The sequence below is a fragment of the Cherax quadricarinatus genome, chromosome 30 (assembly GCF_038502225.1).
Source record: "Cherax quadricarinatus isolate ZL_2023a chromosome 30, ASM3850222v1, whole genome shotgun sequence".
Lineage (NCBI taxonomy): Eukaryota > Metazoa > Arthropoda > Malacostraca > Decapoda > Parastacidae > Cherax > Cherax quadricarinatus.
In genome coordinates this window covers 19,462,384-19,487,990 of record NC_091321.1, presented here as the reverse complement: position 1 = coordinate 19,487,990, position 25,607 = coordinate 19,462,384, and the positions used below count along the sequence as shown (strand labels likewise).

The 25,607-nt window shown below is 38.5% G+C and overlaps 2 protein-coding genes across 3 annotated transcripts in view; one reads left to right on the top strand and one right to left on the bottom strand.

Moving 5' to 3' along the window:
- The window catches only part of LOC128692757 (uncharacterized), a 169,335-nt gene extending 164,675 nt beyond the window's left edge, over positions 1-4,660 (top strand). The window contains exon 5 of the mRNA XM_070089979.1: positions 394-4,660. Coding sequence (XP_069946080.1) covers positions 394-856 — 463 coding nt within the window. The 3' untranslated portion in view covers positions 857-4,660. The remainder of the gene's footprint in view (positions 1-393) is intronic.
- A 5,661-nt stretch (positions 4,661-10,321) lies between these two features.
- Positions 10,322-25,607, bottom strand: part of LOC128692756 (uncharacterized) — a 35,032-nt gene continuing 19,746 nt past the window's right edge. Inside the window, exons 2-7 of one of the 2 annotated variants that reach the window (XM_053782105.2) lie at positions 15,045-15,337; positions 14,748-14,868; positions 14,488-14,574; positions 12,624-12,835; positions 11,534-11,686; positions 10,322-10,708 (exon numbers count right to left, since the gene is read on the bottom strand). In XM_053782105.2, coding sequence (XP_053638080.1) covers positions 10,604-10,708; positions 11,534-11,686; positions 12,624-12,835; positions 14,488-14,574; positions 14,748-14,868; positions 15,045-15,337 — 971 coding nt within the window. In that variant the 3' untranslated portion in view covers positions 10,322-10,603. The remainder of the gene's footprint in view (positions 10,709-11,533; positions 11,687-12,623; positions 12,836-14,487; positions 14,575-14,747; positions 14,869-15,044; positions 15,338-25,607) is intronic. The other variant, XM_053782106.2, reaches the window with a different exon arrangement.

Here is a 25,607-nt window from a genome sequence, read left to right as displayed (position 1 = left end):
GGCATTTATTAATAAATTTTATTTAACATTTCTGATATAACTACTAATTCTACATCCTGGGATATAACTTTAATCCCGCTTGACTTCTGAAAGGCAGCATTTAGTGATAGCATCGGGAAAACCTAAAAAACAAGCATTTAAAATTTGTTGATAATAAAACTCACAATATAACATGTTACTATCAGCACTATTTTAGTCATTAATCTCCAGTGTGTAACTCTTTCAAAGACCTTATAGTTATAAATAACGTATTCTTTGTAATCTATTACTATAAACACATGTGAAAAGGTCAGATAATTTGTAATCCCCTTTTGAAATTCAGTGATCAAATTATGTTCTTGGGGGAGACTTGACACGCAAACAGCTATTATTGATTCGTGTTTCATTTGACAGATGTCCGCTTGCCCACGAGTTGGTGGAGACTCGAGAGGACCATGGCAAGCCTCCATCTCCTCTGCCTGTCCTCTACAGCATCGTATCTGACGACCCAGCCTACGAGACCTCCACGAACAACTCGCCTTGTCCGTCCCACAACGCCGTGTACGACGCCACCGTCACCACCACCGCTGACACACCTAGCGTCACCACGCCCAACGACGGCACCCCCAACTACATGACACCCAGCTCCACCACGCCCATGGGGCTTTCACCCACCACGCCCGTACGCCATACACTCACGCCTGCATCCTACCCCAAGCACCCCGTCAGCTTTGCCATCACCAACACCACCACAGACGCCATTACTATCGCCACCAACAACGCCTTTACCAGATACCTCGCCAACAGTGTCTCTGACCCCACCAGTTTAGATACCACCACCTCCCTCAACACCACCACCAGCACTACACAGTTCTAAGTGTTCAGTTCACATCCGAAAGGAGTCAGGTTCTATTTGCAGGTGGGGAGAAACGTGTGGATAAATCTTACACCTGCTGCCCATGTTCATTTAGTGGTAAAAATGACTTAGAAGTTGTTCAAATGTTAGTTTCATTCTAGAGGAACATCCCAATGGAAATAGGTCACACTGCTTGAGTGTATTGGGTTGTCCAGGGTTAATGTAACCTTAGGTTAATAACCCCAAGAATGTCTTCTGTACAGCAATGTTTATGCTAAATAATTAATTTGGAGTCTATTTAAAACAATGTATGTCCTAATGTAACAGAAAAGTTAACTTAATGAGTATGTTTAAATGTAAACTTAAAAAAAACTGCATTTCATCAACAACTTGAGCTCTTGGGTCTCTGATGACACTTCTTAATGCTTTGTTGATCTCTAAAAAAGACGTCTAAGCTGTTGTCTGAAACATTTTATTTATATATGAATTTCTAAATCGAATGAGTCATCAGCTCCAGGAGTGGTGGAGGCTTGATACTCTGTCCACTAATCAGTTAACCAATAAATCTTGCCTTAACTGTACCTATTGATCAGTAACTGAAGCGGTACATTTAAGAGACAAAGTAGAAACATAATTATACCTTATATAATCCAAGTATGGCTATACATCCTAAATATCTACCAAGTTTATACCTTGGACCGTGATTATGGTTAACTAGGCTAGAAAGAATGCATGTTTCATTGTAGGATTGTGAATAAAATGTTAAATTTATCAGAGTAATTGAATAGCAAATAATGTCCCTGTGCCAATATTGTTTACATATCATAAACTAAGGCAAGAAGTGACCATTGCATGATAGCATATCAATTTATTACCCATTAAGTGAAGGTCAATTATATTGTTAAACAGTGACTTCACTTTCTCTGAATTCAGTAATGTTAAAAATTGAATGTGTTGACATTCAACTTCCTCTAGTAATAATCGCATTACTGAATGTCATTAAATTTTTATTAAAATTAAATTTCATTTTATAAAGCTGTCAACTTGGCTGATTACTAATATTTTAAAAATATTCAGTTTGTTTGTATATAAGATGCGTCAAGATAAATATAACTTTGCAGTAATAATGATATACAATACCGACAAGATGATAGCTGACATTGCAACTGCTGCGTATCTTGAGATTCTCCTGGGTATCTTTAGATTCTCATGGGTATCTTTAGATTCTGGGTATCTTTAGATTCTCCTGGGTATCTTTAGATTCTCCTGGGTATCTTTAGATTTTCCTGGGTATCTTTAGATTCTCATGGGTATCTTTAGATTCTGGGTATCTTTAGATTCTCCTGGGTATCTTTAGATTCTGGGTATCTTTAGATTCTCCTGGGTATCTTTAGATTCTGGGTATCTTTATATTCTTCTGGGTATCTTTAGATTTTCCTGGGTATCTTTAGATTCTCATGGGTATCTTTAGATTCTGGGTATCTTTAGATTCTCCTGGGTATCTTTAGATTCTCATGGGTATCTTTAGATTCTGGGTATCTTTAGATTCTCCTGGGTATCTTTAGATTCTCCTGGGTATCTTTAGATTCTCCTGGGTATCTTTAGATTCTCCTGGGTATCTTTAGATTCTCCTGGGTATCTTTAGATTCTCCTGGGTATCTTTAGATTCTCCTAGGTATCTTTAGATTCTCCTGGGTATCTTTAGATTATCCTGGGTATCTTTAGATTCTCCTGGGTATCTTTAGATTCTCCTAGGTATCTTTAGATTCTCCTGGGTATCTTTAGATTCTCCTGGGTATCTTTAGAGTCTGAGGACGTTTCGCTAAGCATCACTTTATCATTTTAATAAAGAGGTTATTTGAAGGTAGTGAAACTGGAGACAGAGGAAGACCAGTTAATCAGTCCCTGAGCCTAGAAAGGTGCTAACCACCGTAGTTTTGATAAACTGTGTACTGGATGTCTTCACGGTAGATACCCAGATGTTGAACACTGTACATGGAGCTTCTACATTCAATAACAATAAAAAAAAGGTAATGTATGAAATGGTTACCCGAGCGGAAAACATTTCGTAAAAATATACGATTAAAATTGGCATTACAGCCTAGTCTAACATAAACAACTTACGTAACCTTGTAGATCATCATTCTACAGTAGTACTCACATTAAAGTGTAGATAATTATATCGAATTATGTCGTAAAATAGAATAATTTCACAAGTATCACAACGAGACGTCACTGTCGTGGACACATTACTGGAACTGTCCCAGGAAATTTTTGAGCTGTGATTTGGTCGGGCGTGTCACGTGACTGTATGGTGACGCGTGATTGGCCAGGCCTGACCCTTCCTGGTTGAGCACTACTACACATTTAAAAGTATTATTATATCAAATATCTCAAAATATGAATCTGCGCAAAAATGAACTATTTTTTGTGGGGCATGTGGAGAGCTTGCTTGTATTAAAAAAATATTGTCAATGGACGAGGTCAAATAATAATTAGCTAGTTTTTTGAGGGAGATGATGAATAAGACAGGTATTGTACATGTCTTATTCATCAACTTGTCGGTATTGTATAACATCAATGATACGATTTTTTTGGAAGGGTGGGAGAGTTTAGGTTATCATTTTCAGTCTGAATTGAGAAAAAAATATCTCACCTATATGTGGTTGCAAGGGTTGATTCACAGCTCCTGGCCCTTGTGTCAGCTAATGATTAGTGAGTGATTCAGGTTCAAGGTCATCCTCTGATGACGACCAAAAATGTTACCTGAAAAATTGGTTCACCAAGTAAAATAGTTAATTATGCTTAGACAAATTCTTAGAAAACTTAGATAAGTTCAATTATATTATATTTTGCAAATTTGGATAAGATTATGTTAGGTTGCCAAGTTAAATTTAGCTTAAAAATTAAAAGTTTGAGATACTGCATAAAAAAATTTGCATAACGTTTCTATTTTAATTTCCTTTGGGGCGCGAGCAAAGCTGGAGTGGGTCCCACCGAAATTTTAAACAGATCTCTAAATATGTGAGATTTTTCCAGTGGCGGAGGTATTATATTCTTTCTCCAAAGAGTAAGAAAGGTCTAAGATTTCTGAGTTGTCTTAAGTATTAGCATCTGCAGTGCTGTATGACAGTCTTCCTTTCTATTTTAAGATACTTCTAAGTGCTATATCTTTCTGTTTTTGAGCATTAGAATTGAAAGCCCATCAGACTGAAAGGGTCATTAAGGTTACGTATTTACGTCTGTTTTTGAGTGTGTCATGTTTAAAACATGTAGTGATCCTCTCGATGGAGCCTTACTAGAAACTACATAGTTATAAATTAGTTTTTGCTTTCTGACTGAAGATCTTCCTGACTTTAACAGATTTTTATATCTACCAAGTTTAATTTTGGTTGTATAGAAGATTATAGAACTATTTAAATTATGATCTAGATAACTTTCATCAGGGATAAGTTTGTTTCAGTATCAGTTTCACAATTTAATTTTGGTACCTGATGAAACACAGTAAGAATGTACAAGAATGTATTATGAAAAAATTGTCATTTAGTCCTAAGTCCCAGTGCTAAATATTCTGTTTATATCTGTAGTATAGTTTGACAGTGGTTTTCAATATTAATAGACAATAATCTTAGATGTAATTACATTGTAGGCCTATAAACTACTAGGATAATTAAGGCCCGAATCTTCCTAGTCCTATTTATTATCAAGTATTATTTAACCCATATCACAGATTAGAGTTCAATATATATATATATATATATATATATATATAAATATATATATATATATATATATATATATATATATATATATATATATATATATATATATATATATATATATATATATATTAAAAGTTGCAGGTAAGTAGCATATGCGAGCCTTTAGCTTATAGCTGATCAATACATAAGAATATTTCAAATATACCTTATCTTTCCATCTCTCCTTCAACAATATTGTTGGTATATTTATTTTACTACGATAGATGGCTTACATTTATATAAAATATTTATATATAGTGGGCACAAATTTTCAGAGAGAGAGAATTGCTATACTTTAATTAATTGTATGTTCTGAAGACCTTTATACTTCGAGATATATTGAAAATATTAGCTGAGTTTGAATTAAAATAATTTATGAATAACTATAGAGATTATAAAGGAAGAGTTCAATAAGTGATTGTAGTATTATAATTATGGCGTGTTGAGGATATTATTGTTTAAGTTCTACCATTCATCCCGTATTGGTTCCTTAGGAATACTTCATGAACATGTATCACGTGTTGTGCTAGTAAATACAATGTATTGTTCGGTGTATGTATGGTGTATGCAGAAATAACATACAACACGCAAAGTGTTCTTCTCGTAATGTATAATATACAGATTTTGTAAGCATCGCGCATGGATGTTTTTCCAAGACCTGTGTTCATGCACAGTTCCGATAGTTCGGTACAGAGTCGTGAATAACCTTTCACAATTCATGTAAACTTAGATAAATCGGTCATGACTGGGATAAATCAGTCCTGACATGCATAAGTCATGCATGAATAAGTTTTCTTTCGACATGTAATATTAATGTCATTATGTTGAACATTTACTGAGTGAACGAGGTGTGACACCAGGTAGGTCAGGCCAGCGGATGCTCAGCCCCTCAACGTTTTATCAGCTGATTCCAACCAGTGTCAGGAGACTTATGTCCTGTTGCCTGGCGATCATCACCAACACAAGAGGACAAATACAACATCACCACCAGACGTAACATGAACATCAGTCATAACTGAGTCCTCATCTACCAGGATTACAATATATGAAGGATGGTAATATCTTCGTTTGTCATAGTTACACTCTTATCTATCAATATATACGTCGACATTTATTACAAGTGTTCCTGTGATACAGAGTCATATGGATGGAGTGTGTCTGTCAGCTGACAAACGATGGCAAAAAAAAATGTATTAAAAGACCTTTTGCTATGTCTTTTTCTATAAAAACATGTATATTTATATGGAAAATCCCACCAGGACACCAATATCCGTGCCTCATAATGACATTTAATTCTGTTATGTTTTTCTTTCATTAAACCAGTAACAAGTTTTACACTATAATACATTAGTTTACAATATGACGAATATAATTATCTTTTTACTATTCCAAGCGCAGAAAACACTGCAGTTATTTAGAATTTACTCTATATAATTTCTTCAGAATTACATTTTAATATCTAGCATTGACATTAAAAATCCTTTGAAATTTTATCAGATTTGTACATCAGATAATTATATCAATTTTTAAAGGGGTGGACCGGTAAGCCAGCGGAAGGCCTCGGTCAGATGACAAAAGGTCTAAAGGCAGGTCATCACCTGACTAAGACCCGCGTCAGGAAGCATTTGTCCTGTTTCCTGACGAACCTTACCTAACCTAACCATCAGATTTGTAAAGATCAGACATTCACGACTGTGTACTACAGTCTCTTGAAACATCTTTTAAATGAATCTGTAAATAATTATAGATCTTTGCACGACGTATTATTGCCGTGACTGAGGCAGGGTGGAACCTCATACCCAAAATGCAGTCAAATTTACTTATATATTTAATCCACAACATCACGAATTTCTTGTTTTTATGCACGGTGGTATTTCAGTGTTCCGGGAATTAATTTACCAGAGATCCATAAATGGAAGGAAGTTACCATAGACTTATTTTCCCCGTGAGTTATCCCCGTATAAAATGTTATTTTATAATTATCTCTTTACCTTTATAATAATAACAATAATCAGTGTTTTTAGCCTGTAAAAATGCATATATACTATATTACATAGTGATTTATTTAAAGTACCTGTCCGGATTTATAAAGTGTGTTTCCATTCTTCGAATTTGTGTACACAAAAATTTCATCCTAGTCTTCACCAATTTATTTAGTTCTGAGTCTGTATAGATTATGTAGCAGAATATTTGCCTTACACACAACACAAACACAGTTGGAAAATGTCTTGGCCTAGGACCTTATTAAATCTGTCATGCCTTGAATTAGATTAAATAAGGCATGGAAATAATTGGTAAAGCCAGGTTATGTTTGTAACTTCTGGAAACATTCCTCACTACCTGTGAAAATCTGTCCATGTGATATATTTATATATGATGTTGAACATGTGGTTCATATTTTGGCATCAATGATGCGATGCCTGAGAATAATAATGATAATTATCGTGGCACTCAGTGGTCAGGGCACCTGTTGCTAAGACTTCTACATACAAAAAATACTTTGTATAGTCTTAAGGCTATATCTTTCACTTGGCGGACAAGGACTATATAAATTCTATCTTGTATATAATTTTGAGGATATATATATACCACTTGGCAGACAAGGACTATGGTAAGACATCTTATTGTAATTCCGTCCAAGTGCAATCTTTTCTTTATTCACAGCAAAACTATCATGGACTGCTGTAGACCGTAGCTAGTCATGTAGATGTTAGCTACATAGTGTGCATCATCCAAATTCTCAGAATAAATAATGTAAAAAAAATGTATACAACATGTATTCAGGATAACTAAGGACAGGTTAACTATTATTGCTACCAGAATGATATATATTTTAAAGAGCCTCGTGTACCTTGGTTACGGAGCAAACACATTACAAAGGGTAACAGTTTACTTGTTTACAAGTGATAGTCTTCAAGTAGACAGAGATGCCATAGAACCGTTGAGTAGTGACTTAATAAGTTGTTATAAAGCTGTTAAAGCAATAGGAAATTAGAACCTTAGAACAGTTATGATTTTTGACATACCAAAATATTTGAGTTGAATAGCTGTAGTCTTTGCTGTTGGACTTTCGAGAAGTTTAGATTTCTATATTTTTTATAGACTATACAGCAAAACCCTCTCAGTAATGCTTAGTACATAGAAAACAAATTTATTAACTATTGTCCAAAGATATCTCAAAGGCCTTAGGCAGAGTGAAAAGAAAGATATTTATAGTAAAATTCAACAGGAGAATACGAAGTCTCATTATATTTAATCTTGATCAAAATACAATACCATAACCCCTAAAATTATGTTATAAACTGATCATGTCTTGAGTTTACACTTGCCGATAACTTCGTGTGTGGGAAAAGTGTTAATCTTAATTACAGGAACTGTAATGTGTTGTCATGTAATAGCACTTTTTAAAATAAACTTAAATGTGTATGTATGTGTATATATATATATATATATATATGTGTATATAGAATATATATATATATATATACTATATACTATATATATATATATATATATATATATATATATATATATATATATATATATATACATATATACATACATAAATACATACATACAGACATACAGTTTTTCTTAGACCGGCAGAGGATTTAAACCTTTGACATCTGACACGGGTAGTCAAACATTGGTTAAACCACTCAGTCAAGGTGGCACATGTACATTTTGCATATCCAGTGATCTGAAATAAAGAATCTGAACGTGAATAGTTTAAGCACTTGTGTACGTGACTCTCGGCCTGTGCAGTGTTAGGTAGCATAGGTTAGAATTCTTGTGCTGGTCTCAGATAAATTGTGTTAAATAATTACACTCGCGTTGTAGGATTGTTAGGCTTACATATACATAAATATTCTTTTACTAGCATTACGACAGTCCGTGGACTGTCTTAATGCTAGTAATGATAATTAATCACTGTTTTGAAAGTGCAATTATAAGAAAGTGTAGATTTTAATTTCACATTGTTTGTTAATCATTCTTTGTCTGTGAAAAAGAAATATATTCCAATCTGGCTTTTGCAACCCATAAATTTGTTTTTCCATACCTTCATCAGTACCCAACGTTTCTGCGTCAGATTCATTGTATTTGTGTAAAGTGTATCATTACTACTGGTCTTGACAAGAGTATTCCCACCTGCACTAAACAAAAATTAACCCGTGTGTGTGTACAAAGTTTGTGTTTACAGTGTGTACGGCTAGGTAGTCAGCTAGCCTGGCAGTGAGGCAGTCAGCTAGCCTGGCAGTGAGGCAGTCAGCTAGCCTGGCAGCGAGGCAGTCAGCTAGTCTGGCAGCGAGGCAGTCAGCTAACCTGGCAGCGAGGCAGTCAGCTAGCCTGGCAGTGAGGCAGTCAGCTAGCCTGGCAGCGAGGCAGTCAGCTAGTCTGGCAGCGAGACAGTCAGCTAGCCTGGCAGTGAAGCAGTCAGCTAGCCTGGCAGCGAGGCAGTCAGCTAGCCTGGCAGTGAGGCAGTCAGCTAGTCTGGCAGCGAGGCAGTCAGCTAGTCTGGCAGCGAGGCAGTCAGCTAGCCTGGCAGTGAGGCAGTCAGCTAGCCTGGCAGCGAGGCAGTCAGCTAGCCTGGCAGAGAGGCAGTCAGCTAGCCTGGCAGCGAGGCAGTCAGCTAGCCTGGCAGAGAGCCAGTCAGCTAGCCTGGCAGCGAGGCAGTCAGCTAGCCTGGCAGCGAGGCAGTCAGCTAGCCTGGCAGAGAGGCAGTCAGCTAGCCTGGCAGCGAGGCAGTCAGCTAGCCTGGCAGAGAGGCAGTCAGCTAGCCTGGCAGCGAGGCAGTCAGCTAGCTTGGCAGCGAGGCAGTCAGCTAGCCTGGCAGAGAGGCAGGTTGGCTGGTATTTAATACGCCTTCATAATAGATTTAACTGTGGATGTGTCTTATAAATATTGATCAAGGTCATGTTAATCTTCTCTCTACTTTTATTTGTGTCTGTGTAATAAAAAAATGAATTTAAAAACATTTTTATTCTCATTCTTTGTATCCTTGAATAATTTGTTTACGAATATTTCAGTCGTGAAGCTTAATTGATGCCGGTGAGGGGTTCTTGATCCGAAGAAGTGGACCTGACTGCCTGTCATTCCTTATGCGCTGTCTGGCCCCTATGGGTTTAGCGCTTCCCTCAGAGTATAATAATTACCATAATGAGACGTTTTCCTTGCGCTCTATCACACCAAAGCTCTGGTTGTTAGGTGAATAAAACCAACTGCCGGGAGGCCACTCACAGCATGAGAGAAGACAGCAATTCCTCCAGTAAGGAGACTGTCACCAGGGAAGGTATGTGCACTAGGTAAGGTACTGCAAGAACTACAGAAGAGACATAAATGCAATATAACACTGCCCTGTATTAACGTGTTTCGACCACACAGTGGGGTTTAATCAAGTCAAATCTATGACTTGATAGAGCTCATTGCGTGGGCGAAATGTTGTCAATAAGATTGCATTATACTGGATTTGTTTCTTTTTCTGTTGTGATATTTTATACCATTTGTCTCCAGCTGGAGGAGACTCACTGTATAACCCACGAGTTTAATACTTCCCTATAAATATATAATATTTCTGAAGAAGGTAAACCACTGGCTATGGAGGTTAAGAATCATTATGTTAAAGTCTTCCTTAACATTATGGTCTGGACTAGATTTCAGGATATAGGTAAGAGTTGCATATGGATGGGACGTTGCAGGCTGAATTAAGGAAATTAACAAGTCATGATGAATCACGACACGTTTAATGATTAGGACCAGTTTAATAAACGTTTACAACACGAAGGTTCGACTCCATGGAAAGTCTAGCCTTCGGCTAGACTTTCCATGGAGTCTAACCTTCCCACCTGCAGAGAAGGTTGCAGGTGCTTGCAAGACGAAGACTAATCTCTGCATGGAGGTTATAGGCTATTGCAAGACGAATGCTATACTCTACATGAAATGTCGCAGGAGCTTGCAAGGCAAATGCTAGACTCGGCACAAAAGGTTGTAGGTGCTTGCAATGCACAGGTTAGACTCTGCAGGGAACGTTGCGGACACAGAGGACCTCGTAATGCTTGTGGGCATGTTCTTTGCCCCCGTATGGAACGTAGCACACCCCATGGCTGCCATGAACCTGTGACAGAAGACAAGACTTCAATTTTAAAGCAAAACCATCAATTTTAAAGCAAAAGCTCCTTGTGACTGGTGAAGTTACGTTTAATTATGGTCTAATGACTGTAAAAGGTTAAGACTGCAAGCCATTTTCCAGACATTAACAAAGACTGTGTAACAAAAACAACTAACTTCAACTCAGGGGATTAATTATATCAATTCTGTGCTTAGGTACTATAAACATTTAAAATGCAGTAATTTGACAAATTTTAAATTTGTGTATTAGGAAAACAGAAGTTAAATGCCCTGAAGTTACTTAATCTTGAATAAAGTCGTTGATAGTATATGTAACATTGAGATTTTTATGCGTGAAGATAAATATAACTGAAAGTTAGTCACTACACTAAAGAAAGGAATTTTGTATTCTGTAGGCTGGGATCTTGAATGAGTAAATTCTCAGGCATGACTAAAGATATCTGTGGAAAATTTTGAATTTTCCTAAATTCAGCATGTATGAATTTGAATTATATAATAATTCAAATAATGTGATGCTGATTGACCCTTCGAGAAATTTCGAGTGAGGTGGGATGGAGAACAGCCGGGGTAGTGACGGAGGGGACGCCATTTGCAATTTGTGGCACATTGTCAAGACAAATTCTGCTAATAATCCGGAGTCTTCCGAGCCAGATTGATGAGGGGGTTCAGCCTGAATTTGTAATTAGGAATGCGGGACCTCAAGAATTACTTGTGGATGGCGAAAGATAAGAGATACGACTATCACTCACAAGGAAGTGCTGGCTTACAGTAAAACACTATGAACGTCTAGTGGTCAAGTTAAAGGTCTTACCTTACCGACGGAGACCTCACCATCCACGCTGACACGGCCGATGAAAAGAGCTTCACCGTCCTCTGTGATGCCGCCCTGCAGGGCTCCTGAGGGAGCTTTGCCCATGCTCCCTGGCTCCCAAGACAGCGTCACACTACCAGGGTTACTCAGCACCTGAATCAAGTTTAAACTTTCTTTAGCACTGCATATGAGGTGTTGACGGTGAGAAGAACAAGTGTTTATCAGAGTTTTCCTCAGTTTGACACTCGGCTTGTTCTTAAGTAAATTTCCTCAAATTTCCTTGTAACAGATGAGTGAAATGTAAACATAAATCCAGATGTGTTCTTGTTAACCATTTTGGGGCCTAATTCCTAGGCCTTTTATGTATCCATATGCTCTTGCGCTACCGTCCACAGGATAGATATGGGGTGCACAATAAACTAGCCACTTCGGTGGCAAAATCTAAAAAAATCAATCTTGTTTTTATTTATGTTGTAAAAATGAAAGAATATCCCCAAGGCAGGACTCAGTACGAACTCAAATGGGCGTTGCTTATGCAGGATAAAATTTCTAAATCGTTGTTAACTCTCCCGGTTAATACCTGTATTAAGTTTAAGCAGTATTTGTAATTACAAACTAATATGCCCAGGTATTCCCTCGCTACTGATAATAATTAAAGCAACAGGGCTATAAACACCGAGAAGTTTATATTTTTTGGTGTATATAACGCACTGGCTTGAGTTATCTTGGGTTCCTAACCTTCCGTAATCCGAAACTTTTCTAAGATAATGGGTCCTGCAAGGTGACTTAGTGGGGTAAATATCAAGAAATTAAGATGAGGCTTAATTTATTCTGAAGAGTATACTCCGTAAAATTAGTTTTGACCAAGCTTAGTAACTCACTACATGACAATTCATTTTATATTAGGGTTCATATACATATATGTACAAGATTTTTTCAAAATTAAAGACCCAAAATATTAAAGAGGTGGAAAAACATTAGAGATTAAAGTATAGTGTTAAAACGCCTAATATTTTTTATGTATAATAATGGATAGAAATTATTATAAGTTGTATCTCCATCGCTTAAGAAAAAATCACTAGCTACTTACAAAATACTCAGACTTTGGAATGGCATCACCACCATAGGGTATGTAGCAACAGCCGTGGTCAGGTACCACCATACCCAGCACATAGGCACCTTCATGGTGAGCCATGCCCACAAAGACCTCACCGTCAGGACCCTCTCCTCCAGACACTGGATGACGGGGGAAGTAGCCACTCTTGGCTGGTACCCACCGTGCTGGTCGCTTGTACTGGATGGCTGTTAATAATAAACCTAACTTTTACCAACAAGTTGTCAGGATATTACTGGTATTTAAGCAGGAGTCAAGTATATTTAAAGCTTATCAACTACACGTGGATCATTAACCTGCAAGGAAAAAAATGGTTATAATAATAACCATAATTTTTAAAGGGGTGGACAAGTAAGCCAGCAGAAGGCTTCGGTCAGATGACCAAAAACTCCAGCTGTGGGTCATCATATGACTAAGACCCGCGTCAGGTTTACATTAATTTTTACAATGTTAAGGACACCTTAATTAAAAAAAACGAATTCAAGTTAGCTCAGAGCATCACACACACTTTTGTATATACCTTAACTTTGAAGGGAAGTACCTAGATACTGGCTAAGGGCTCTTGATCTGAGGAACTAGAAACATAATGCTAAAACAGAGAGGAACTTTAGTTTGTTTTATTCTCTTAGATATACAAGAAGTTTTTCGCCTTTGTGAAAGCTGTAACACTGGGGGGAATTAATTTCTTAAGACATGATCACATTGACTGGAAATTATACTTATAATCATGAGGGGAGTGCTAAACCCGTAGGATTATACAGCGCATGTGAGGGGGGATGGAAGGTATTCAGACTCAATTCAGGGAAGTGGAGCACAGATCCAATTCCCTAGATCAAGAGCCCCTCACCAGTGTCAAGAACCTCCTTTCAAGGGCATTGACTGAAAAAAAATGCAAACAATTCCCTTTATGACAGTTTCGAAATGAAGTACAGTAAATATTTAAGTAAAGTACCAATAAACACTAATTCACAATAAGTCTATGTGAAAGAGTGAAAAATCTGAACTGGCAGCCGCAGATGCAGTGGACTTACACTATAATACGAAAAATTATGGTATAAACTTTTAAGTAAATTCTGTGAAAAAAATATACTAAAACTGGTAAATTGTCAAAGAAGCAATTAAAGCTAAAAGTGATAAAGAAAACTGTTAATTATTTGTACTTGGAATTTAAAATTCTTCAAAAAGTTTCCATTAGAAATCCCGCCAATCAGTGACAATGCAGTCATCTGCTGCACCTTATCTGACTTCAGTTATAAGCACACTTCTTCCTGCTGATCTAATGGTTAAAGTCGTAACCATAATTTTTAGAGGTGGTGGACTGATAAGCCAATGGAAGGCTTCGGTCAGATGACCAAAAAGCTTCAGCTGTGGGTCATCATATGACTAAGACCCGCATCAGGAAACACTTGTCCTGTTTCCTGACAGACCTAACCTGCCTGTGCTTCAGATTCATCAAGACTATGGTACTGAATACGCTGTTACACTGAGGAACTAAATACCTCATCTTCAACCTCTTCAGTCTTCTGTTTTTATCCACGTATTGTTAAAGCCACTGGTTGGCGAAACTTTTATATTATAAAGACACCCAGTTGTTGCACATATGTCCAATTCTTCATAAGAAATTTGTTCATGTATATGATGACCTGAATTCAAAATTCTAAGTCAAAGTATTGTATCTTTCCTAGCCTAGTTTAACTTTACTACACAACGGAAGCGGCAACTATCTCGTCATTTCTGTACTTCACAACGCAAGATCTTTTCATCGTTACTATGCTAGTTTTGTAAGTTGATTAAATTTCCAGCTTCTTCCCCAACGTCTCAAGAGCCCTTAGTGCCTTACGTCTGTCTTCCAGGTTGTTGATGTCTTCTGCCTCAGAGTCAGAGGAAGACATGGCTGACGAGGACGACGAAGAAGTGTCATCGTCATCTGCCGGAAAGAAACAAGTTACTCACAGCCATCTTTAGGCTCTTAAGCTAAGTCAGCGGCTTTCAGTTTAGCCAGCAAATAAATTTTTATTTACACATTATTTCAGTTAACACTAATGATGCTGCCGGGCCCTCTTAAAGAGCAATTTAGAAATAAACAAGAATAAGGCGTACCGGGGAAGACCCACTCGCCCTCTGCACCCCAGCCGGTTGAGAAGCCATACCAGGTAGCATGAAGGAGAGTCTCAGGGTCAGAGTAAGTCATGAAGGCATGTTTTTGTCCAGAGCGGCCAACCTGCCCGAGAGGTACCTCTAGGTTAAGTTTGGCAAACATGTCTAAGAATAATAATTCTAACAACTTCATTAGGTCATCCACCAATTTTCATATAATTATATATTTTCTAGTAATTCGGGACATGTAATAGAATTTGAGCTTCATGTGAGCCAAACTTGTAGAAAACCAAAGCCGACCTTGATGACGCCGCGTTGAATCTTTATCCAGAATCCCACGAACTCATCTCCGTTGACGATGTCTGGTGTCTCGATGCGGCAGACGTCATCGTGTTTCTTACGGCGGATACCAGACTCTCCGCCTCCCCAGCACCCTATGAAGATCTCGTACATGTCCTCAGGTTCCTCTTCATTGTCAGAGGAGAGGCAGATGGCCACGTCATGAGCCGCCTTCACTTTGAACCTGATGGTCCCCGTCTGGATGCGACGGAATTTATATTTGCGAGTCGAGCCCGTGTCCTCGGTGAAGTGGACTGCAATGTCACCACACGAAATTTTCACTTAGGCTTTATGAAAAAAAAGTAATGCAATCTACGGAACATAAACTTAGAAAGTAAGTTAATATCCCAACAGAAGCATTCAGGTTACCAGGAAGTCGATACATGTTAGTAGTCATAATTTCTACAGGGGGGCTCCTTCCGGTTTAGGGCCTTCCACTGGGAGGCTCCTTCCGGTTTGGGCCTTCCACTGAGCGAGGTATCCGGTCTAGGACCAGCAGCTGGAGGGTCACCTTTTCACACCTAGGTGTTACTTCCGGTTTTGACCATGACCTCGCCCTCGAGACTACCTCACCCTTGACCCCCCCAACCAATACCCCCGCCCACGACCCCCCCCCCCCTTCGCGACCCCCGCCGCGCGCCCGCCCGCGCGCCTGCCCGCGCCCTTCGCGACCCCCCGCCGCGCGCCCGCCCGCGCGCCCGCCCGCGCCCTTCGCGACCCCCGCCCGCGCCTTCTGCTGCGCCTTCTGCAGCGTCGTCCGGATCGCCCCCGCGCCTCGAATTTTTTTCCGATTTTTTTCGAATTTTTTTTGAATTTCATTTTCTTGTGCTCTCCATCTCCTCGGATCAAGGTTTTTGGATACCCCTCCTTTCACCCCCCATCCCAAAATTTCTCGATATTACCAAGTTTTTGGATTCCCCCCTATGGGGGTTTCTCCATCTCCTCAGATCAAATTTTTAAGGTTCCCCCTCCCACTTTCACCCCCCAATCCCAAAAATTTCTCGATAATACAAGTTTTGGATTCCCCCCTATGGGGGTTTTGAATTTCTTATGATCACCTTGGATCAAATTTTTGGATTACCCCTCCCACTTTCACCCACCCCCCACCTCAAATTTTTCTCGACAATACAATTTTTTGGATCCCCCCTATGGGGTTTTCGAAATTCTCCATCTCCTCGGATCAAATTTTTTGGATCCCCCCTATGGGTTTTCGAAATTCTCCATCTCCTTGGATCAAGGTTTTTTTTTGGATTGTCCCTCCTTCCACCCCCCAACCCCAAAAATTTCTCAATATTACAAGTTTTTGCATTCCCCCCTATGGGGGTTTTCGAAATTCTCCATCTCCTTGGATCAAATTTTTAAGGTTTCCCCCCTCCCACTTTCACCCCCCCAACCCCAAAATTTCTCGATAATACAAGTTTTGGATTCCCCCCTATGGGGGTTTCGAAATTCTTATGATCTCCTCGGATCAAATTTTTTGGATCCCCCCTATGGGTTTTCGAAATTCTCCATCTCCTTGGATCAAGGTTTTTTTTTGGATTGTCCCTCCTTCCACCCCCCCCAACCCCAAAAATTTCTCAATATTACAAGTTTTTGCATTCCCCCCTATGGGGGTTTTCGAAATTCTCCATCTCCTTGGATCAAATTTTTAAGGTTTCCCCCCTCCCACTTTCACCCCCCCCCAACCCCAAAATTTCTCGATAATACAAGTTTTGGATTCCCCCCTATGGGGGTTTCGAAATTCTTATGATCTCCTCGGATCAAGTTTTTCTCGAAATCAAAGTCTCCATCTCCTTGGATCAAATTTTTGGATTACCCCTCTCACTTTCACTCCCACCCCAAAATTTCTCGATAATACCAAGACTCCATCTCCTTGGATCAAGGTTTTTTGGATTCCCCCCTCTGGGGGTAAGCATTCAAATGAACTCCTCCTATGGGGCATGGTGCTCTCTCTTACTACAGGTCTAAACAAGTGTGACGTCATTATTCCTCTCATTAATGTGTTTACTCGACGGTCAGTGACGTCACACGATGACCCCCACACACACAGGCTGAATCTTGTCTACCCTTTTAGTTAATAAGGGGACATAGTAGTGACGTCACGCGCACACAGGCTGAATCTTGTCGATCCTTTTAGTTCATTCAAGTTAATAAGGGGACACAATACATCAGAAAGACACATTTTATCGTTAATACCCACATTTTCTTTACAACACAAGTCTAGACATTTTTTTAACTATTTCATCTCAGGTCACTCCCCACGAAGTAACCTCCTCCCCACCCTCCCAAACCCTCACACTCCAACCAACACCTCACAATTTTCACTCATAACCCCCAATTTTTCTCGTTTTAACCCTTTTAGTTCATTAAAGTTAATAAGGGGACACAGTGCATCAGAAAGTCACCACATCGCTTACATCCACTTTCGTTAAATTCACTACTCACAATTTTACATATTACGAAGTTAAATACGCACTTTTACTTTGAACATCTTCAAAACACTCATAAATCATTTGAATACTCACCAAAAAATACCTTTATACATTTCCAAACAACACTGAAATACTCCAAAACATCATTCGAACACCCCCAAATCACCTCTGAATACTCCCAGAACACCTTCATAAGTACTCTTGCACATCATTTGAACACCTTCATAAGTACTCTCATAATCATTTGTACACCTTCAAAAAACACCTTTGAATACTCACATAAACACCCTTGAACACCTTCAAAACACCTTTGAATAACCTCAAAACACCTTTGAATACTCACATAAACACCCTTGAACACCTTCAAAACACCTTTGAATAACCTCAAAACACCTTTGAACACCTTCAAAACACCCTTGAACACCTTCAAAACACCCTTGAACACCTTCAAAAAACATCATTTGAACACCTTCATAAGTACTCTCATAATCATTTGTACACCTTCAAAAAACACCTTTGAATACTCACATAAACACCCTTGAACACCTTCAAAACACCTTTGAATAACCTCAAAACACCTTTGAACACCTTCAAAACACCCTTGATCACCTTCAAAAAAAACAACATTTGAACACACTCAAAACACCTTTGAACACCTTTGAACATTTCCAAACAACACTGAAACACTTCCAAAAACACCATTTGAGTACTCCCAATTACACCACTGAATACTACTAAAACACCGCTGAATTCAATCAAAACACCCTTCAAAACACCTTTGAACACCTTTGAGTACTCCCAATTACACCACTGAATACTACTAAAACACCGCTGAATTCAATCAAAACACCCTTCAAAACACCTTTGAACACCTTTGAGTACTCCCAATTACACCACTGATTACTACTAAAACACCGCTGAATTCAATCAAAACACCCTTCAACACCTTCAAACACCCTTGAACACCTTCAAAACACTCTTGAACACCTTCAAAAACACCTTTGAACATTTCCAAAACACTATTTGAGTTCTCCCAATTACACCACTGATTACTACTAAAACACCGCTGAATTCAATCAAAACACCCTTCAACACCTTCAAACACCCTTGAACACACTCAAAACACCCTTCAACACCTTCAAAACACCTTTGAACACCTTCAAAACACCTTTGAACACATTTAAAACACTCTCATAATCATTTGAACACACTCAAAAGACCTTTGAATAACCTCAAAACACCTTTGAACACCTTCAAAACACCCTTGAACACCCTTGATCACCTTCAAAAAAACAACATTTGAACACACTCAAAACACCTTTGAACACCTTTGAACATTTCCAAACAACACTGAAACACTTCCAAAAACACCATTTGAGTACTCCCAAATACACCACTGAATACTAAAACACCACTGAATACACTCAAAACACCACCAAAATCACCATAAACTAAGATCAACACCCACATCCCACAACACCCACAACCCACAACACCCACAATTTTTTCTCGTTTTATCTAATTTCATCAGAAAGTCACAACACCCACACCTCCCATTTTTTTCTCGTTTTAACCCTTTTAGTTCATTAAAGTTAATAAGGGGACACACTACATCAGAAAAAGTCACAAAAACAACCCACTTATAACGTCTTTTCGGTATCTCTAGTTCGACAACAACACCCACATCCCACAACACCCACATCCCACACACACACACAGACACACACACACACACATCCCTAACCTAGCCTAACCTAACCTAACTTATCCTAACCTAACCTAACCTAACCTAACCTAACCTAACCTAACCTAACCTTACTTATCCTAACCTAGCCTAACCTAACCTAACCTTACCTAACTTATCCTAACCTAACCTAACCTAGCCTAACCTAACCTAACTTAACCTAACCTATCCTAACCGAACCTACCCTAACCTAACCTTACCTAACATAACCTAACCTAGCCTAACCTAACCTAACCTAACCTAACTTAACCTAACCCAACCTAACCTAACCTAACCTAGCCTAACCTAACTTAACCTAACCTAACCTAACCTAACCTACCCTAACCTAACCTAACCTATCTTAACCTAACCTAACCTAGCCGAACCTATCCTAACCTAACCTAAAATATATTGGAACACTTCCAAAATACATTAGAGTACTCCAGAATTACTTTGAACGACTCCATTTTTTTTGGATATTTCCAAATTAGTTTTGAAAACTTTATCGTGAAATCGAACATTATTTTCTTGTTGGTAAACACACTCAATGGTAGAAATATTTACTCGATTTCCGAATAGAAACACTTTCCTCGCTCTGAGAGACTCATTGTGGGTCACCCCTTCCCCCCCAACACCACTGGGTAATGCGGTTCACACCCAAGGTAGATTTAAGATAATCATGAACACCTGCGTCAACTCAGGACAGACAGACGCCATGAAATGCGGGTAACATCCAAGGTAGAAAATCATCTCTTTCCAGACCAACTGTCTATCCTAACCTAACCTAACCTAACCTAACCTAACCTAATTCCTAACCTAACCTAACCTCACCTAACCGAACCTAACCTAACTCCATCAATCACCTCTATCCTAACCTAAATTAACCTAACCTAACCCAACCTAACTCCATCAAACACCTCTATCCTAACCTAACCTAACCTATCCTAACCTAACCTAACTCCATCAAACACCTCGAATACTACCTAACTTAACCTAACCTAACCTTACCTAACCTACCGAACCTAACCTAATCTAACCTAACCTATCCTAACCTGTCCTAACCTAACCTAACCTATCCTAACCTAACCTAACCTAACCTAACCTAACTTATCCTAAGCTAACCTAACCTAACTTAGCCTAACCTAACCTATCCTAACCTAACCTAACCTAAAATAACGAACCTAACCTAACTTATCCTAATCTAATCTAACCTAACCTAACTTATCCTAACCTAACCTAACTTATCCTAACCTAACCTAACCTAAAATAACCTAACCTAACTTATCCTAACCTACTCACTTTACTTTGAACACATTCAAAACACTCTCATACATCATTTGAGACCCCCTTTTCTCAATATCTCTCATCCACAACCTTTATCATCTCACTACAGAACAACCCCAAGATTACTTCGAACACTCTCATAAAGCATTTGAGTACTCACATAAACACTTTTGAACATTTCCAAACAACACTGAAGCACTTCCAAAATATCATTTTGATTACTCCCAAATAAGATTTGACAGCTCTAATTTATCTACACTTACACATTTCATTAAATTACATCTCATCCCCCCAAACTCCTCCCTCATTCTCCAGACTTTACAACATTAGCACAAAAAAAAAACTAACTCATACACTTATGACATGAGACATTACCATATCTAACACACTGACTAACTTTGAACCATCTCTGAACACCACTGATCTTCTTCAAAAAATGCTCTGCACATCATTTGAACACCTTCAAAAAAAACACCATCAAACACCTCCGAATACTCCCAAAAAACACTACTGATTACTACCAAATCACCACTGAATACTACCAATCACCGTCAAAATCACCAGAAACTAAGTTTAACATCACCATCTAACATCCTTTTTATAGAAATCCCCTCAAATCACTATAACCAAGAAGTCCCTCCCCATTTGGCGCATGAAAAAAAAAAAAAAAGCATGAACACAAACCTAATACGCAAACACTTAGTACATGATCACCATCAACTGAAAACATATCTTGTACACACACATAATATAAGACAATCACCAACTACAATCACCCATGTTCACTTACCTCAAAATCACTAATATCACAGAAAACAATCATTTTTATAAACATTTCACACACACACACACACACACAAAAAAAAAAATCATATTTGACAATATCTTAGCGCACTCACCTCACTACCACCAACACACGATGTCTCACCTCACAGGACCGACGAGCTCACCTCCAGTGACGTCACACTCCCATTGTGTTACTTGGTGGTTGGTAACATCACACCTAACCCCCCTTGTTTCAACCTGTTGTACCCTACATTATCTAAGAACACTATATCCAAGACGATTACCAGATTTTATGATCCCCAACACCAAGATCACAGAAAACACACATTTTTATAATTATTCACACAAAAATCACGATCACCAATTCCATATCATGTTTACCGTCATCTATCAACACTAATCACCAAGATCACCAAAAAATCTAAGATCATGCATCTCAAAACTACTATGATCACTGAAAACACTTATTTTAAACATTCGCACAAAAATAAGACATACACAAAAATACCACAACACTTCCACCAACATCTATAACATAACATGAGCACTATAACATATCACTATCACAAAAAAAAAAAAAATAATACACAGACACCCACATATTATACATTTCAATTGCAAATTTAAGACATGAGACATACACACCAAATCTAAGACATTCACCTCCAACTAAGACATACACATCACCCCTAAAACTTCCTTCCTTATTCATTCCGTATATCTCCTAGAGCTGTTTTAACCCCGACGGATCCATCACGACGTAGGAGCCAGAGGAACCATCACCACTCCAACACCACCTACTACACTCTGGCTCCTACGTCGTGATGGATCCGTCGGGGTTAAAAACAGCTCTAGGAGATATACGGAATGAATAAGGAAGGAAGTTTTAGGGGTGATGTGTATGTCTTAGTTGGAGGTGAATGTCTTAGATTTGGTGTGTATGTCTCATGTCTTAAATTTGCAATTGAAATGTATAATATGTGGGTGTCTGTGTATTATTTTTTTTTTGTGATAGTGATATGTTATAGTGCTCATGTTATGTTATAGATGTTGGTGGAAGTGTTGTGGTATTTTTGTGTATGTCTTATTTTTGTGCGAATGTTTAAAATAAGTGTTTTCAGTGATCATAGTAGTTTTGAGATGCATGATCTTAGATTTTTTGGTGATCTTGGTGATTAGTGTTGATAGATGACGGTAAACATGATATGGAATTGGTGATCGTGATTTTTGTGTGAATAATTATAAAAATGTGTGTTTTCTGTGATCTTGGTGTTGGGGATCATAAAATCTGGTAATCGTCTTGGATATAGTGTTCTTAGATAATGTAGGGTACAACAGGTTGAAACAAGGGGGGTTAGGTGTGATGTTACCAACCACCAAGTAACACAATGGGAGTGTGACGTCACTGGAGGTGAGCTCGTCGGTCCTGTGAGGTGAGACATCGTGTGTTGGTGGTAGTGAGGTGAGTGCGCTAAGATATTGTCAAATATGATTTTTTTTTTTTTTTGTGTGTGTGTGTGTGAAATGTTTATAAAAATGATTGTTTTCTGTGATATTAGTGATTTTGAGGTAAGTGAACATGGGTGATTGTAGTTGGTGATTGTCTTATATTATGTGTGTGTACAAGATATGTTTTCAGTTGATGGTGATCATGTACTAAGTGTTTGCGTATTAGGTTTGTGTTCATGCTTTTTTTTTTTTTCATGCGCCAAATGGGGAGGGACTTCTTGGTTATAGTGATTTGAGGGGATTTCTATAAAAAGGATGTTAGATGGTGATGTTAAACTTAGTTTCTGGTGATTTTGACGGTGATTGGTAGTATTCAGTGGTGATTTGGTAGTAATCAGTAGTGTTTTTTGGGAGTATTCGGAGGTGTTTGATGGTGTTTTTTTTGAAGGTGTTCAAATGATGTGCAGAGCATTTTTTGAAGAAGATCAGTGGTGTTCAGAGTTGGTTCAAAGTTAGTCAGTGTGTTAGATATGGTAATGTCTCATGTCATAAGTGTATGAGTTAGTTTTTTTTGTGCTAATGTTGTAAAGTCTGGAGAATGAGGGAGGAGTTTGGGGGGATGAGATGTAATTTAATGAAATGTGTAAGTGTAGATAAATTAGAGCTGTCAAATCTTATTTGGGAGTAATCAAAATGATATTTTGGAAGTGCTTCAGTGTTGTTTGGAAATGTTCAAAAGTGTTTATGTGAGTACTCAAATGCTTTATGAGAGTGTTCGAAGTAATCTTGGGGTTGTTCTGTAGTGAGATGATAAAGGTTGTGGATGAGAGATATTGAGAAAAGGGGGTCTCAAATGATGTATGAGAGTGTTTTGAAGGTGTTCAAAGTAAAGTGAGTAGGTTAGGATAAGTTAGGTTAGGTTATTTTAGGTTAGGTTAGGTTAGGATAAGTTAGGTTAGGTTAGGATAAGTTAGGTTAGGTTAGATTAGATTAGGATAAGTTAGGTTAGGTTCGTTATTTTAGGTTAGGTTAGGTTAGGATAGGTTAGGTTAGGATAAGTTAGGTTAGGTTAGCTTAGGATAAGTTAGGTTAGGTTAGGTTAGGTTAGGTTAGGATAGGTTAGGTTAGGTTAGGACAGGTTAGGATAGGTTAGGTTAGGTTAGGTTAGGTTCGGTAGGTTAGGTAAGGTTAGGTTAGGTTAAGTTAGGTAGTATTCGAGGTGTTTGATGGAGTTAGGTTAGGTTAGGATAGGTTAGGTTAGGTTAGGATAGAGGTGTTTGATGGAGTTAGGTTGGGTTAGGTTAGGTTAGGTTAGGTTAGGATAGAGGTGATTGATGGAGTTAGGTTAGGTTCGGTTAGGTGAGGTTAGGTTAGGTTAGGAATTAGGTTAGGTTAGGTTAGGTTAGGTTAGGTTAGGTTAGGATAGACAGTTGGTCTGGAAAGAGATGATTTTCTACCTTGGATGTTACCCGCATTTCATGGCGTCTGTCTGTCCTGAGTTGACGCAGGTGTTCATGATTATCTTAAATCTACCTTGGGTGTGAACCGCATTACCCAGTGGTGTTGGGGGGGAAGGGGTGACCCACAATGAGTCTCTCAGAGCGAGGAAAGTGTTTCTATTCGGAAATCGAGTAAATATTTCTACCATTGAGTGTGTTTACCAACAAGAAAATAATGTTCGATTTTACGATAAAGTTTTCAAAACTAATTTGGAAATATCCAAAAAAATGGAGTCGTTCAAAGTAATTCTGGAGTACTCTAATGTATTTTGGAAGTGTTCCAATATATTTTAGGTTAGGTTAGGATAGGTTCGGCTAGGTTAGGTTAGGTTAAGATAGGTTAGGTTAGGTTAGGGTAGGTTAGGTTAGGTTAGGTTAGGTTAAGTTAGGTTAGGCTAGGTTAGGTTAGGTTAGGTTAGGTTAGGTTAGGTTAGGTTAGGTTAGGTTAGGTTAGGTTAGGTTAGGCTAGGTTAGGTTATGTTAGGTAAGGTTAGGTTAGGGTAGGTTCGGTTAGGCTAGGTTAGGTTAAGTTAGGTTAGGTTAGGCTAGGTTAGGTTAGGTTAGGATAAGTTAGGTTAGGTTAGGTTAGGTTAGGTTAGGATAAGTTAGGTTAGGTTAGGTTAGGTTAGGTTAGGTTAGGTTAGGTTAGGATAAGTTAGGTTAGGTTAGGCTAGGTTAGGGATGTGTGTGTGTGTGTGTCTGTGTGTGTGGGATGTGGGATGTGGGTGTTGTGGGATGTGGGTGTTGTTGTCGAACTAGAGATACCGAAAAGACGTTATAAGTGGGTTGTTTTTGTGACTTTTTCTGATGTAGTGTGTCCCCTTATTAACTTTAATGAACTAAAAGGGTTAAAACGAGAAAAAAATGGGAGGTGTGGGTGTTGTGACTTTCTGATGAAATTAGATAAAACGAGAAAAAATTGTGGGTGTTGTGGGTTGTGGGTGTTGTGGGATGTGGGTGTTGATCTTAGTTTATGGTGATTTTGGTGGTGTTTTGAGTGTATTCAGTGGTGTTTTAGTATTCAGTGGTGTATTTGGGAGTACTCAAATGGTGTTTTTGGAAGTGTTTCAGTGTTGTTTGGAAATGTTCAAAGGTGTTCAAAGGTGTTTTGAGTGTGTTCAAATGTTGTTTTTTTGAAGGTGATCAAGGGTGTTCAAGGGTGTTTTGAAGGTGTTCAAAGGTGTTTTGAGGTTATTCAAAGGTGTTTTGAGTGTGTTCAAATGATTATGAGAGTGTTTTGAATGTGTTCAAAGGTGTTTTGAAGGTGTTCAAAGGTGTTTTGAAGGTGTTGAAGGGTGTTTTGAGTGTGTTCAAGGGTGTTTGAAGGTGTTGAAGGGTGTTTTGATTGAAT